Source organism: Geotrypetes seraphini, chromosome 2 (assembly GCF_902459505.1).
Source record: "Geotrypetes seraphini chromosome 2, aGeoSer1.1, whole genome shotgun sequence".
NCBI classification, from domain to species: domain Eukaryota; kingdom Metazoa; phylum Chordata; class Amphibia; order Gymnophiona; family Dermophiidae; genus Geotrypetes; species Geotrypetes seraphini.
Genome location: NC_047085.1, coordinates 389,850,720 through 389,867,560, shown reverse-complemented (window position 1 = coordinate 389,867,560; position 16,841 = coordinate 389,850,720). Strand labels below are relative to the sequence as shown.

At 36.4% G+C, this 16,841-nt stretch overlaps 3 protein-coding genes and 1 long non-coding RNA gene across 5 annotated transcripts in view; 1 reads left to right on the top strand and 3 right to left on the bottom strand.

The window, feature by feature from the left end:
- Positions 1-16,073, bottom strand: part of HOXA3 (homeobox A3) — a 53,086-nt gene extending 37,013 nt beyond the window's left edge. The window contains exon 1 of the mRNA XM_033930775.1: positions 15,941-16,073. The gene's annotated coding sequence lies outside the window, so the exon portion shown is untranslated. The remainder of the gene's footprint in view (positions 1-15,940) is intronic.
- On the top strand, positions 403-16,841 carry LOC117354041. Of its 2 annotated transcripts, none has more exons than XR_004538100.1 (4): positions 403-978; positions 12,745-12,844; positions 13,940-14,017; positions 15,947-16,841. It is a non-coding gene; the product is annotated as an uncharacterized LOC117354041 (long non-coding RNA). The 2 variants fall into 2 exon arrangements; XR_004538099.1 differs by lacking the exon at positions 403-978 and adding an exon at positions 11,316-11,451.
- On the bottom strand, positions 5,478-7,924 carry HOXA5 (homeobox A5). Its single transcript, XM_033930781.1, has 2 exons — positions 7,287-7,924; positions 5,478-6,512 (listed from the first exon to the last, which is right to left on the bottom strand). Exons 1-2 carry the CDS (start codon positions 7,891-7,893, stop codon positions 6,265-6,267), a joined length of 855 nt encoding a protein of 284 aa, XP_033786672.1. The 5' UTR covers positions 7,894-7,924; the 3' UTR covers positions 5,478-6,264.
- HOXA6 (homeobox A6) lies at positions 9,871-16,079 on the bottom strand. The gene is made up of 3 exons (XM_033930783.1): positions 15,941-16,079; positions 11,179-12,534; positions 9,871-10,168 (listed from the first exon to the last, which is right to left on the bottom strand). Exons 2-3 carry the CDS (start codon positions 11,612-11,614, stop codon positions 9,909-9,911), a joined length of 696 nt encoding a protein of 231 aa, XP_033786674.1. The 5' UTR covers positions 11,615-12,534; positions 15,941-16,079; the 3' UTR covers positions 9,871-9,908.

Here is a 16,841-nt window from a genome sequence, read left to right as displayed (position 1 = left end):
TATTGATTACGTCAAACATTTCTAACATATTTTTACAACTTCCTTTGCTCTAGGCTTGCTTTCCTGTTGATTTCAGTTGTTGATTTCCGCCTGATGTCATCGTGACGGCAAGATTCTGAATCTGCATTGTTCACTATCTTATTTCTGGCAAACTATATACTGCAGAAAAAAATTGTGTAGAGAAAATTGTGCAAATAAAAATGACGTCAACACCTTAGTCTGCAAAAACCGTCTCACATTAAAGAGTACTGCTTTCCCTGTATTCCCAACCCTAGTTATATGAGGGATCCCCCTAAAAAATATTATTAGTAGTAAAAATACTAATATGGAGTGGCTGAATATTAAAAATATGTTTTAAGTAAAAACTAGGAAATTAATGCATCTACCCAGTGTTGTGGTTCGTGAAACATGCACTAGTTTATTTATTGCAGCTAGGCTAAAACATTCAAAATGGACGTGGCTGGAATTTCAAGATAAAATACAACTTATACTGGTCTTGAAAAGAGGAATTTTCTATCCTTTCGTCAGTAATTGAGGTCAGTCAACCGCTAGAGTTCACCTGGAGTCCAAACCATGATACACGCGTAACTCAAGGCTATTTTATCTTTTGTGCTGATAGTCAATATCTCGACTATAACATTGACATCAGACCGTGTCTGGGCAGATGACTAAGTGTAGTGCAAAATGTAAACTTTTGACCCTCAACTTTTTGACCTGCGGTTGAAACGCCCTAACCACAAAGATATACATAAGCTTTGCCCTCTTCTTTTAGGACCAAGAAGTTGCACTGTTTTTCTCTGTTTCTGGAGTTCGCCAAGTTTCTATTTATGTTCTGAAAAGGAAAGAGACTTTTTTTTCTTTTATTTTGTCTTTGAAAATGATGTTAATTCAAGTTTTCAAACTACATACTCTCAGCGTTGGAAAGAAACATTGTTCTCAAAGATGCTGCTTGAAAACATTTGCCTTTGAAACAAAAGGGTGAGTTATGTGCATTAAAAAGCGAAAGTATTTTTGAGCAGTAAAATATGGCACATCTAGTACCGTGCTGGTAAATATTTGGACGTTTGATGCTTTACTTTATAATGTCATGATAACTCAAATTGTTTGTGGGGGATTCTCAAAGCAAACGAGTTGACTCTGAACTTGGTCTAAAGCGAGCTCTGCTGGTGATTCGTAGGGTCTGCAGATTTATCTGTTCTGCATTTACTTAACCTGGCAGTGAACTGCAAGAGCTATCATTTGTTATGCACTGACAGACCACCTCAAGCAAGGACTGTTTTACAAAATTGCAATAATTGCTCAATAACCTTCACAACATATATTCTTTTCAGAAACAGACCCACTTCATAATTGTGCATAAGACAATTTACTCTATATACAATAAGTAGAGGAAGTTTAGGGAACTTGTTATATTATATTAAGCTAACTATAAACCTACATATATTTTAACATTCGCCCTGATAGTGGCTATTTCAATCAATTAGATTTTCTTCACTTTAAAATGAAACTGGGATCAAACCGAAATAATAATGCATGTTTTTAAAAGGGAAATAATGTGCTTTTCTAGTACTAAAAGGGTATATCAAGTTTTATTATGTTATTCTTATTTATTGCACGGTTTTCCAGGAAGTATACTTCAGCTCCAGGAACCTGACAGGGCTTTAGATGAGTAAATTATGCTAGTTATATAAGAAACAATTTTTTTAATAGATTACATGGAACATTGTCTTCATGACAGAATTATATAGAATACACTAATTATTTTAAGTATTTTTTGCCCACTCTGTGTGAGAATACAGACAATAATTTCATTCTGGGCACCTGAAGGACACTGTGCAAACCAAGGAAAGAAACTTCTCACACTCATAATGCCCAGTTTAGTCACAACTAATTTAGCTGAGCCAAAATCTCACCTCAAATATATTGGAGAATATTTTAAATGTTTTGAATTTTAGTGAGCTCTGGGGCAAGCCATTCAGTTCAGTTTGGATTTAAACAGCTTATAAAATTGTATAAGATTTACAAATTGTACAAATAATGCAGACAGAACTTAGAAAAATTGAACCAAGTAACGCCTGCTGGTCATAGCAAATCATTTTCTTTTTAAAGATATATTATGTCAAAAGGAACAAGATCATTTTTTCTGTTAATGTCTGTGCTATTGGAGACTGTTTTTCTCAAGAATAGCTAGCTGCACATTCAAAAATCATATTAAAATTTTATTCAAAAAGTAAGGAAACATTACCTTCATTAGATAAAACAGATAGACATAAGATGAAATTCTAGGTACCCCTCTCCTCAAATCCAAATGCAGTTACATTAAAGCTTATAAATGTATATTTTACATGAACAAAAATTATTCAGAATAGGGTGGTGGAGCTGTTATTATACCTTTATGCTGCCACAAATGGGTTATTGATAAAAGCCCAGCCACTAGTGGGTAATGCGGTCAACCCCAGGCCACCCAAATCTTTCTGAATACCCACCACATATCTCTCTCAAAGATATATATATATATCTTTGGTGTGTATTTCAGCATGAATGTGGATGTGAGTGACTATATGTGTGTATGCATATTATAAGCATATTTAAAGCCATGTACATATGGATATGCACTCCAGTCTCTAGAAATTATTGCACCTGATCAAATATCATTGAACTGAAGTTGATGGAAAATATTTTCATATATTTTATAGCTTAATAGTTAAGAAAATGAGTTTGTTTTGCCAAAAAAATGTTTTTTTTGTAAATATTTTAAGAATATTGCATCATTTATAAGGATCCAATGTTTGGTATATTATCAACAAATATTTTGAAAATATGCATTTCTGAATGAGTAATTTTAGAATTCTGTTCCATTATTTGAATATATTAAAGATACCAAAGGGAATGGTCAGATAATGCATGCAAATGTAGGATTCTAGAAGTCTGATACATTTTGTACACAGATTGTAAGCATTTTCAGTTCACATTTGATTACTATCTATTTGGTTTAGAATTTAAAGTATGCCTCCTTGTAGATTGCTAACTTCTCTGAAGGGGGCTTTTACTTACCCAGGTTTGTTTATCTAATGGGAGCTTTTGTTGCTTAGCCTAAGAGCAAATCTTTCTAAGATTTTACTGTCATGGACGACATAGAAAAATCATTTTAAAATATGCAAGACAAGACTAAAACTGTGCACCTTAAATGTTATCCACACATCATTACAAAATGTCAGCATGGATAAATTAACCTGTAGTAGTATTGTCATTTTCTGTAACAAACACTCTGTAAGAATAAACTTTACACAAGTGGTGAAAAGTGCCTTTCTGCTAATTAGAGATCTGTCTTTTAATCTTGAAACCACTCTTAGAGCTCACACTGTTAGTGCTCAATGGTCTGCTAAAGGAGACTAGGGAAGAGTTTCGGAAATCTTCCAGTAACCATCCATCCTACTCTTCTTTAAAATTAGAAGTTTATGATGTATTATAAAGCTTAATTTCACTGTAAACTATCTGAGGGCATAAAACGAATTACACTACAAACCAGCAAGAGTGAGTTTATATAGTTTTTCACCAGTTAGATAGATTAACTTCAAAAGCCAGTGCAATAAAACCAAAAAACACTGGGAAAGGAAAGAAAGAATTTCCTCTTTCCCATTCATTGAACACAGAAATTCAAACACTAAAGTGAAATCCGGCCATAAAGTTTATTGCTTGGCAATCACACTTTGGTGAGAACAGTCTACTTACATGAAAAGAATGTTGACGTAAACTTGCAGATGGGGCCTATCTTGCAATTGTCAGTCAGTATCTGAATATCGATTGAATTCTTTCACATCTGCTTTAAACCATACCCCACACCATACCTCACAATTTACATAACTAGAAGGCCATGCTAAAGTATATTCTGTTAAAGTTCTTATCAAGTTTGCCTCAAAAAGAAGAAAAAAAAAAAAGTGGCACTCCACTACATTGCCAGCCAGGTTTTCCACAATACACCTTAAAACATGTTTCATTTGCCACAGAATATCTGCAACTGCTTAAAAATGGGGAAAATAGAAATAAAGTACAGTATGGTATCGCTTCTTTACACGTCAGTCTGATATAGAAGAGAATGTGGTTTATTGTTGATGACCAGAGCAATGCCCAAAACATCCATAACATATTGTCTAACAAGATTCTCCACAATCATTATATGCTGCAGAAGATAGTCTCCTGCTCTGTAAAACCAAATCTAAGCAATGATGTTCTAAAAGAATTAGGCCTTCAGTAACAGCAAAGATAAACGGAATCCTTGCAAATGAACAGAAGCAGCGGAAGTGACTGACTTCTGCTATAGTCAGTCATTAAAGTTAGGCCTCTAAAATCAAATGTTTGCCCAAATCAGATATCATTCTTCACTTTGATTTCTAAAACTTATTTACTGGAAGTAGTAGTTGTTTGAAAAGAAAGCTTTATTATGGAAAGCCAGGTCCTGACTGGCTCGCTCTGCTTTTCTGAACTATTCTGTCGGTCATAAAAGTTAGAGCCTAAGTGGTGCGTTCATGGAGGAAATCAACTTTAAAGTTATGTGTGAACAAAACTTACCTTAACTTGGAAGAAGCCACTTTCACACTTAGGGTTAAGATAGCTCTGTACTTAAAACTGACCATTTCAATAACGAGAAAGCGCATGTAGCTTGCAAAACAGCCAAGTGAAGTCCAGCGTCAGGGAGATTATATGTTATGTGGCATATAATGTTGGATGTCAACTCCCCAAAACCATAAAACTTACTTTAATGGCATCACGTGACATTTTATAGCCCGTGAGCCTATCTGTCTGTGCTATGGATGATTTTACGATCTAATTCATAGACAAAACCCTATTCATTTGGCACCCAAATGTCATATAGCCGGAACGAGGGCTTATAAAGTTTACTGTTTTATAACTTTTGGGAAGAGGTCCATGTAAGCTCTCAGTAAATGAGCAAACGTTTACTTGCTCTTAGAAGCAAAGAAGAGTTAGCCATCCAAGCTTTGGAGGGGTAAGTAATATTACATCTGTATAAACTAACTGTAGAAAAAAAAAAACCCTAATCTTTATAAGTTGATAAAAGGCATTAAAACGGATAGACAGTTAACGTCTGCTTAGAAGGAGTGGTCCTTGGTGAAGTAATCCGGTAAAATGCTTAAGGATTATTTAAGAGTGAAAAGGGTGAACTTTGTAATGTACTAGAACCAAACCCCTAATGAAATAGCTATCTAAGATTTGTGCCACTGCATAGGTAATAACTTACATTTTTATGGTGCAGATTTTAATATGCTCTACAAACCAGTGACCATATTTGTTATTTAAAAGATTGATACCGGGTAAGTTCTAGTGCTTGCCAAATGGACTGCAAAATAAATCAAAGCAGCCAGGTAAACTGAAAGTAAGAAAAGACAGCTCAGAAATATGGACAACCGCTGTGACATAAAGAAAACGAGGAGAAATAACAATAGAAAGTTTATTTTTGTTTGTTTCCAGTCAGTTTTCTTCTTTTATCTTTATAGATATATATATATATTTATATATATATAAAAAAACAAATACAAAAAAGCTGATCACATTTAGCTTAATAAGCCAGGCTTTGACTAAATACTTTCTTTTTTCACTTTGTGCACACACACACACACACAGAAAAACATACATCACTGAAGCTGCCTTATAAAGAGCCACTTCTAGGAGTTCGTGCAAAGAGTCATACAAAGGCACAGCAAGAATATACTGCTTGGGATCACAGTTCTCGTCACAGGTTCACACTACTCACTACACATAGTACAAAATCGGTTGCATTTCAACAGTTCACTTCTACAACAGCATTAATTAAACAGGAATTATAGGTAGTCTGAATGAAAATATGTTTGACAGCTTGGAGCTATTTCAGACAAAAACATTTTCACACATATACAGTTCAGCACATCAAGTGCAACACATAACATTTGTACTAAACAATGTACAGTTTACAGTTACTTCAAGTAACACAGTTTTCTTCATATATAAATAAGTTAAAACATCTACTTGTCAAGACAAAGCCATTCAAGACAAAAGAAATTTACAAGAAAGCCGATCTACTTATACAGGCGAAATAAGGAGAATAGGCAGGCTCGTGATTTTTTTTTTTTTTTTTTTAAATGGAATAGAGTAACAAGGACACGGTCTCTTCACAGAAGTAACACAAGGAAGTTTCAGAAAGTCACCTTAGTATTGACGTTATGCAGGTTCGGCTATCATACTTCTCAGTGCTTTTAATTAATCAAATAACTACGGGCGAAAAGCGCCTCCTGAAGCTGCCATGCTCATGCTTTTCAGCTTATTATCCTTTTTCCACTTCATCCTCCTGTTTTGGAACCAAATCTTAATTTGTCTCTCTGAGAGGCACAGAGCATGTGCTATTTCAATCCTTCTTCTGCGGGTCAGGTATCTATTGAAGTGAAATTCCTTTTCCAGCTCCAGGGTCTGATACCGGGTGTAAGCTGTCCGAGCCCTTTTCCCTTCTGGTCCCCCCATGTCTGCAAAAGAAAAGTGAATGGCTTGAGACTTTCTCTGGTGTTCCAAGAGGCAGCCCAAGAGCTATGCACACCGTTATCTGGCTTGTAGCATTATTTTATATTATGAAGACTTACCTAGCTTCTAACTAGTGCCTCTCCTACACAATAATTTAGATGATCATTTTCAGCTAATCCACTGTACTTTTAAAAGCATCTACTTGTTTACATATTCTGTTCATGGGGTTTCCTGGGATGTGCTATAACACATTCAAATAAAAAGGTACTTTTAAGATTAGAGGGCTTGTGCCTTCTCAGAAATCAGGTAGCTAACATTTTCCAAGGATGCCTCCAGGACGAACGATGGGTTGTTTTTTTTATTTTTTGGGTGTTTTTTTTTTTTTTTTTTAAGTTACTGCAAGAGCTGCAGTAAGCAGTCATGTACAGATTGTTCAAAGGTTCTGCCTCCTTGCACTGAGATTTCTATTTTATTGCTGTTTTTAAAAACAGCAATCTATTTTGATCTAGTCTTTTTCATAAACAACACACAGTAACAACTCACGCCATCCTTGGGGAAACAAAGCTCCCATTTAAAATATCTCCAGGATTTTCTCTTCTGCCCTGGTGCCCTGCAGGCTTTAAAATTCTGACTTTCTCACACTTTCCCTTCATAGTATTCTACCAAAATCTGGTTATTGGAATGACACTAGTTAAATCTTTTCCCATCAACTCTACAAATTCTAACTTAATCCTAATTCGACTTCTCTGCAAAGAAAACAAAAACGGCTTTTGCTTTACCATGACTTATGTGCAGTTTTCGCATCCAGGGGTAGATTTGAGGCTGGGCTGCTGGAGCTGTGCCTTGGCCGTTCTGTGAACTTGCCTGGTCGCTGCTTGCTGGGGTGTCATCCTCGGGACCAGACGACGTCGTGCCAACTCCCTCTCTGCTTATGTGAGAAGCATTGCTGTGGCCGGTGCTGCTGTGGCTGCTACTGGTGCTGCTGGAATTGGAAGAAGTGCTGCTGGAGTTGGCTATGGAGTTTTTCAGCCCCTGACGAGTGTCGCTGACAGGCGGGTTGGCCAAGGCTGTGCAGGGCAGAGGAGGGTCAGGTGGAGCAGGCGAATGAGAAGACGTCGCAGGTTGATTATACCTGGGCTCGGTCGGGGCAGAGGTTGAATTGGACTGGTAATTTCGAGCTCTTTCATTGGCACCAAAGCGGTTGGAAGCTGAGCGTCCAACGCTGAGATCCATGCCATTGTAACCGTAGCTGTACCTGGTGGAATGCATGTTTGCAGAATCCCTGTATTGCTCGCTCACGGTGCTATGATCTCCATAATTATGTAACTGGTAGTCCGGGCCATTTGGATAGCGACCGCAAAATGAGTTTACAAAATAAGAGCTCATTTGTTTTTTGATATGTGTGCTTGATTTGTGGCTCTTGGTCGTTTTGTGCGTCTATAGCACCCTTGCACAATTTATGATGAATTATGGAAATGACTGGGACATGTACTTGGTTCCCTCCTACGTAGGCACCCAAATATGGGGTACGACTTCAAATCACGTGCTTTTGTTGTCCAGTCGTAAATCCTGCCTGATGACCTCTAGAGGTAAACTCGTGCACTAATGGGGGAGTTGGGTGGATGTTATTTGCGAGTGCGCGCATACAAGCGCGTCCCTGCTCCAGCTGTTGACTTTCAGTTGGACTCTTGCGCCACCGTCTGGAGACAAATCAAATTTTCATGCTTTTTCAAGCTAGGGGTCTGCAGGGCTGGGGTCGAATTGAGGTTACAACCCATTACAGAAAAATTATTGCATTTCCCTCACAGTTTCATTAGTGTGTACCAAATGTACGGCTATAGCAACCACCCTTCACTAAACCAGCATTAAAGGAGAAATCTGGAGAAAATATGCTTTTGTATTTATAGGAACCGTTTCTCTCTCTCTCTCTCTTTCTCTCTCCACCCCCACCCACTCCCATCTGTCTCTCTAAATTTCTTTCATCCTTACCTTTTTCCCCTTTCATTCGAGATATAATGTTAAACTGAAGTGGAAATTCTTTCTTATAATTAGGTGATAGCCATTTTATGAATTATAGACGGAAATGGTCCCAAAGAGCCGGCAATCCTAGCCTCATTTTAAGTCTCTGTTCTGACAGCTCCATTAAAAAGATATTTTTAAGAACGAGTTGTATTTCTATTTTAGTATAGCTTTTAGGTTTATTATAGATTGCACTTTTTAAATTATAAAACATTAATTACTAGAGCTCTGTGTTCGATCTCCTTCTCTCTACCTATCAAGCTACATGCCTTCACAAGAAACCTTTTCATACTACCTATACATATTCGAACATAGTGTAAACATTGCTGCTGGATTTAGTTTTGTCAGTAAAGCAATACGCGTGTTTTATTTTATAAAACCTTCATTCTAGTTTCTACAGATTCCTTAATTTTCCTTCTGCTTAATAGAAACAAAGCAAAATATTAGGACTTCTTGGGCAAAAGACGCCCAAGATCTGAAATTTAGACTCATTGATTTTTTTTTAAGCAGCAAAAAAGTGCTTAGCGTCCTATTTTCCACAACATGTCGGAAGACATAAAGGGGAAGAACATGTTTAAAATACGGGGTTCTTTAAAACCAATACAGTCCCTTGACTTTCTGTATATCATATAGTTAGTAGAAATAAACCCCCAAATGAAAGCCTATAGATTGGGAAGCGGATTATTTTGTCGATATTTGAAACTTGGTTGGTTTTTTTTTTGTTTGCTTGTTTGGGGAGGGGGGTTAGGGGGTGTTTTGTTCTTTTTAGCTAGCAATACACTTTACTGTTTGGTTGCATATATGTTCTTTGAACATTTTTGCTAATCCAATAACATTGTTCTCCATATCGGGATTAATAATTTGATTTTATGAATATTAAAAACATAAAATCAGTGTTCTTGATTTTGATGGTATTATTTTACTCATATTATACTTTTGGTATACACCAGTGGAGCATCTGATGCCAAATGCAATGGATATTCGGACTTAGAAATAAAGATGGAAAAATATTGATTTCCCCAAATCCATCACACCTATAAGCTTTTACAGTTCCTTGCTTGTTACCCATCAATCTATTTATCCATATGGAACGCATATGTTCATAGCCAAATTAAAATAATATTAATAATTTTGCATTTCTGAAATACCTTACCTTACCTCTAACTATGCTTACTAACCAAATATATACACAACAAACATATAAAGTATGTACTTTTTCCTAGAAATTTATAGTTAATAGCAACTGTGCATATATTGACGAAACCTTTTAAAATCCAACACAATGTGATAACCTACTGCGTTTTAGTAGCAAAATATACACAAGAGGGGGAAAGCTAATAAGTAAGGAGCACAAGGCCTGATACATTTTATTAAGCATAATTCTACTCCCCTGCCTTTTCTTCTGTTTCTTCGCTACTGGGCTGTGAGGAATTTATGAGTTTGTTCTCCTTTTTCCATTTCATCCTCCTATTTTGAAACCATATTTTAATCTGTCGCTCAGTTAGGCAGAGTGCGTTCGCAATCTCAATCCGTCGTCTTCTGGTTAAGTATCTGTTGAAATGAAATTCTTTTTCCAGCTCTAGTGTCTGGTATCTTGTGTAAGTTTGCCTTCCTCGTCTCCCATGTGTTCCATACACTGTACCTGTAGAAACAGAGTCATAAAGACCGGGTTAAATAGGGCCTAATAGCTTGTTCTCTAGTTTAGAATTAGCATATACATTTGTTAAATTGACTGCTTCTAGCTGGGTCACTTGGCTAAGGCCATGGAAACCCCAAAAGGGTTTTGTTTGTTTATTTCTTTAAATGCGGTGACTAAGGTGGCGGATTGGTAATATTTGTTAGCCCATGTCTAGCTTGCAAGTATTGGAGGTATTATTGTAAAACAATGTAAAAGTTATCTTACAAAGAAAGGTTTTCCAACCACCACGATCAAAATTTAAGTCTCAAACAAAATTTAAGTCCAGTGGCTCTGGAATGTTAAAATGTAACTAAAAAAACAAACAAACAAACAAAAAAACCCAGTGCAGAGAAAAGTGCAAGGGTAAAGTCTAGCTGAGAATTCAGAAGTTTTCTAGCCAATCTGCTCTTCATATGAAGGGCTAGATGGCATTTTTCAAAAGTTTGATTAAAGAGCACTGCCTCATTTTTAAAAAAACAACAAAAACCCACCCAACCAAGACTTCTCTGAGCAACTTCATACATGCTACTACTGACTTGTGTGAATTTTTTAGGGGTTGATTCGACTAATAACACATACTTAGCACATCTGTGCAGTATATCATCTTATCCGTGGTATTATTTAACAGCAGTTAGTAATAAGCCAGTAAAATCCAAGAATTCGAAAATGTTTTCTTTTAAAATATAACGGATTTCTAAAACTCCCATCAGATTCGGCGATTTCATCAACTGTGAGAGCTCATGGTTTTAATAAAATGGTGTTGGTTCGAATTAATATTGGAGGTGGATTGCAAGTCATTGCTGAGAATAACTTTACTGTTAGCAAGGGGCTTGTTTGTGAACTGTTTACAGAATGGCTGGTGTCAATCCACTAAAAACTTAAGGATGTGTGGTCTAAGCAATTTTCCCCCTAGCCCTTTAGCAGTTTCCAAGTCCCTTGCGTTCAACTTTTTTTGCAGCATTGAGAAGACTTACCAGCACAGGAGTTCATTCTCTGCATCCAGGGATAAACAGGATTCGTGTATTTCCGGTCGTTGATTTCGTCATTTAAAATCTTGCTCTGTATGCTGTCGGATTTGTAGTGTTGATCGGGAGAAAAGTGTGGGTAGTCAGCCTGACCCCTCTGCTTACCACTGCTGGATGGAGAAGCGCTGCTTATGTCCTTTTCTGAATAGAAGCAAGAAGTCCCATAATCGTAAGAGGTTCGATTACAAGCGATAACTGCGTTGGACTGTTGATAGAAGCAAGGTGAGGTATAAGACTTGTCCGGAAGGCTTGATGTCCCATAGGAAGCTGGCAAATGCCTCAAAGCATCATATCCAGCTGGATAAAGAGGGATTTGTCCGAGGAAGGAATCCTGACCATTAGGCAGGCTCCCAGAGAAAGTGCTATTCACAAAATACGAACTCATTTGCTCTGCGCTCCTTAGCACTGTGATTTGTTGTGTATTAGTACATCTGGCTATAACTATTAGTAGTCATCGAACTGGTTTGTTTCTGGATGGCCGAGCGCCAAAAGCGACAGCAGCAAATATAACCAGCTGATCCCTCACTGGCCAATAGAGAGGAGTCTTAGAGAACGCTCCCCTGGGATCCGGGGACTGAGGCAGCAAAGTTACAAACAACCAGAGCGTTCCATAACCTGGCCTCACCTACTCGGACGGAGTTGAGCACTAGGTTTGTGCGAGGGGACTGGGGGCTGACATATGCCAGGACAGAGCCAGCTCACTTTTTTGATCTGAGTAACATTGGACGGATGACGTGACAGTCCCGTGGCAAAGCAGGACAGAAGTCAGACAAGTGGAGACGCATCTACAAAACCAGGAAGCAGGATAGATCTCCGTGCACAGCGCTCTGACTTAAAGAGAAACTGTTTCGGTAGTATGTTTCAGTTCAGAAAATGCGGACTGGCATTTCCTGGGAAGCTGAAACTTGGAGATCTGAGCTGAAGAGATAGGATTAAGGAATGCAGTGACGTGACAGTTTTATTAGATAAGCCCTGAATGTGCAAACAAATTATGATACCACTAAATTCTTTCTTGGATTTATTTTATTTTTAATAACCAGGAACAATATTTTGAAATAAAAAAATGCTTTCTAATTCAGACGCACATTTTATAAAATGGCAGTTCTTTAAACAGACAAAGGTCCAAATATTACAAAATCCCTACATGAAGTTATGCCACTATCATTAATTAGTGAAAAACACAATATCTGGGGAACTTCATGGAGGGTTTGAGAGAGAACAGTTCACAAAATGATCTTATCGTGCTGTTAAAAAAAGTTTTCAAAATGGGGTTGCGTTTCATGTTCCTAAGTCTTGCCCTGAAAACTGAAAAAAAATATACACATTTAAAACAGTAGTATGCAACTATAAGCAACTAAAGCTGATTTTATCGAAAGAAAATATCACTACCCGCATCTATGTCCTGAATAATATTCTTCTTTGAAGCTGATATTAAATATTGCAATATATATTTTTTAAATAACTTAAATGACCAAAAATCTAAAAATACTAAAGTGATTCTCTTCTATATGACAGATTTCCTTTGGAAGAAGAAATAAAACTTCACCAGAACTTATGATAATACCAGATGAACTATATCAAGCGTGTTTTCTGTCATTTGTACAGAGTTCATTAGGTAAATAAATAATCAGCTCTTCAACTTTTCTACGTTTAAAGGCTATTGATATCTCTATAGCTCCTTTAAAAGCTAGGCTATGCAATATCAGTAATGAGAAATATATACTTACTGGACAGCTTGCAATAGTTTTTAAACGTGCTAAGTATGTCATATTTATTACTAATTGTTGACATTTTGCAATTACTTAATTGCTTGACACCACATGGTTTTATGTGATGTTTAAATAAAGTAATTTCAAAGGACGAGGGCTCATTATAAGGTCACTGCAAACAATGAATTGAGAAATCCTAAGCTAAAAGTTTACTTGCCAAAGGTTTGAAGAAGATCAGTTACACTAAGAGGACTGCTCCATGCAATGATTTTTATTTTTATTTTTACATATCCCTCATACAAGTTACACCACCCTAAACCAGCTTAATACATTTGTGATTAGCTTGGGAGAGCTATAGTCCTTTCTTGATATAAGTGGTTTCAAAAAGTAATCACAAGAGTTATAAATAAACAGGTATTACAGCAGGTTTGTTGGCAATTATTTATATGTAAAGTCGAAAGACCAGGTGTATTAACGAATTGTTCCGTTTTCTGTCCATTGGCATAATGTTTGTACATCACACCCTAACAGGACAATCACAGCTATCGGACAACTAGGGCCAATGATAAAGTCTAAAATTTTGATTTGATTGAGGAAAAAATTAGATACATTTGGGTCACACGTAGATATCCTAAATTGAATACAAAGAAAAATCTTGCTCTGGACTCCTCTATGGAACAACTACAGAGTGAATTAAACAAATGTATTCTTTGTACAAAGCCAAAAAAAAAATGTTCTTTCAGGAAGTCCTCGGACTCCACAGAAATTCTTTTGGGGGTGGCAAGGATTTTTTTTTTTTTTGCATCGTTAGAGATAAATGAATTGAATCCCTCATGTGTTTAATGTAAGGAATGTTCTAGCATATATATACTGTACTTCTAGTTATGTATACCTTTCCTTGGCTCTGTTCCTTAGGTATGCAATAATTGCAATTAAAAAAAAGAAAATAATAAAAGAAAATTCTTTATGCGTCATATCAAGTGTATTGTCCTTTACTTTAGAAGGACAAAAGCGATATTTTCTAACACCAATTGAAGAGCGGCAGCAGAAAAAAAAAAAAAACCAACAACACTTCAACGGTAAATTTCTCTTCTGTTCTTAAATATACTGAATTTGGATTTCTCTGTGCATTTATTAACATTTGACAATAACGTTTTTCCACTACCAGTGATTTAGTAGCAATGGTCAGTCATTGCTTATTATTGACAGATAATGTAAATTACATCTTTGTAAAAAGGAGTCTTTCGGAAGAAATCACTTAACTTTTCACTCACTTCAACCAACTAACATCAGAAAATGAGGTGAGCCTGGTATCTAGCAGGTCACCAAAGCCATGTATATTGCTCCATCACCGTCTACTCTAGATCATTTATAAATAACAAGCCTTCTATCATAACACAGGTTCTGAAAAGGTTAATATCTCCTTTTATTTTTCTTTCCTTTTATCGACAGGTTTTCTCTTTTCATCTGCATTGCAAAAATAAATTTTCAACACATTTTTCAACATCAAAACATTCAGAATCTGTTAGGTGTATGTATACACTGATTCGTGTTCCCTATATCTGCTGTTGATTTAACCTTTTCTCTTCATACTTTGCTAAACAATTATTCCAAGCCAATACGAGTAGACAAGAGATTGACAAATAGATGGATAATACAAAAGGACTAGTTTGCAACAATTTCATTTTTTTGTGCACTTAATTTTTCAAAGAGTGTTAACAGTGCAATACAGACTAATCTACCGAGCGAGGTCTATTGCCTGTGAATGTGCCCTCCCCCTTTGGAGAACAAGCTACACTACCTATTCCCACCACACAGTGGCAGCACAGGGCATTCGCCGAACTGCAATAAATAACCACGCACTCACTGCAGCTGCAATCAGGCAGATACTGCAATGCAATACAAACGTAATGCTTTATCGGCCAGCATAACACAAACAATACTGAGCTTAACATTTAAAACACTTATAGCTCATTCTTAATTACAGAAAAAAAAATATCAAAATAGTATGGAAGCAAATAATCCCATTGGAATGTGACAACGAAATGAAACCTTGGATCATCTAAAAATACAAACTAATACAAGCTTTCCAAAAACAAAATGTCTGCTAACCTTTTAAGGGTGGTTTTTTTTTCATATTCTTTTCATATTATATTTTAGTTTGTCATTTCTTAAATTAATGCAAGAAAATATATAAGTATCTATTAACCTAGCATCATTCAGCTAGGAATAAAGAACTCAAGTTTCATTGTTAAAAACAAAAATCGCTAGAACTAGCCATTTGGTAATAAAATAAATATTCTTGAACAGGCAAAACAATTGGTTATTTTTCACACCGTACTTGTATGTAAATATGTATGCAGGTATGTATACATCTATTAAATAGCACAAAAATACATCTCCTAACAACTGCATGCAGATAATGTGAAATAACTCTGTTTCAGGCAATCATTTATATTTTGTTGGAAACAGAGCTATATATATGCCTTTGCCAGGTGTAAAAAGCAAAAATGAATTGAGAAGTAAATAATGCAATATAGATCATTTCTTTGTAGTCCAATATATTCTTCTAAGAACAACTCCCCCTCTCCTATTTAAAGTCATGCAAATTAACTCGAATTAGATATGTTAAGCATATCGAAATAGCCTTGACCCGATTCCCCTCCAGAAATGAAAGATTTTATATCCCTTATTGGAAGCATCACTAGAGAAGGAACAAAATATACACGTGGAGAGTATATGTGAAGCAAGAACTGTTTTTCCATAGATTATAGGAACAGCTTTCAGATGTACCGAAAGAAAGCGCTAGATATATACTATTTACATAAATTATTAAGGTTTGCATTGCAATGATTATCTTTCCGCTTTGTTAAAATATTAATGAAATCTTACGAGAACGCCAATATGAAATTTTCGAAATGGCACTAAATATTATATTTGAATTTTTCGAAATGGCACTAAATATTTTTTTTTTATATGTCTGTGCTGTATACGTTTCTCACCTTTAGGTACTGACTCACAGGAGCCCTGCCACTTTGACAGCTGTCGCTTTGGCTGCACAGGAGACGAATCGCCCTCCTTTTGGTGCCAGAAGAAGCAGGAAATTAGCCAGGCTGCAAGTTGAAAATCTGCCACTCCAGTGTTTTGAATCCAATCTGCCACACCTTCCATCGGAGGAATTGGAAATTGCTATCCAGGACCGGTGCTCTAGACGGTTTCTTGGGCTGAATCTCCATATACTTTGTTCACAATTTGTCCTAGAAAGAACAAATGAAATGGGGAGTTGCAAGCCAGAGAGATCCGAAGCAGGACTGAGCTGGGCAAAAGAATGCAGCTCTATTCTCGCAAGGGAAATTATAAAAAAGTTCATGTTCACGGTTACCATCCACATGACCGACAGCGGCCAATGGAAAAACCGAACAACTCATAAAGTTGTATTGCAAAGTTGTAAATTTTCATAAACAACAACGGATTTATGGCCTTTTTCTCATCACTAAGAAGGGGCAGGTCTTAGGCGCCATCTTACCCAAGAAGCTGCGTTGGACTTTTTCACAGACGTACTTTGTGCTAATTTTACTAAAATTCTAATTAGTGCATTAGAAACAATGGGAGTGTGTGGCTGCCCTCGCGCCAGTATAGCAGATTGCTCTTTTTTGTAGCCTATCTCCTGTACCAATATTAGTTTCATTTTCCTAATGCTCGATGTGCTTTAACTATATATTGTATTGGAAAATATGGCAATTTTGATTTTTTTTTCTAACAATTTCTTATTTAATATATCTACATATTTCAAGCGTTCCCTTAGAAAAACAGTTGGGGGCTTGATTGGTTCTAATTATACCATGTCTATTTTAAAACATTTCTTAACTGTAGATGTATATTACTTCATTACATGAATGTATA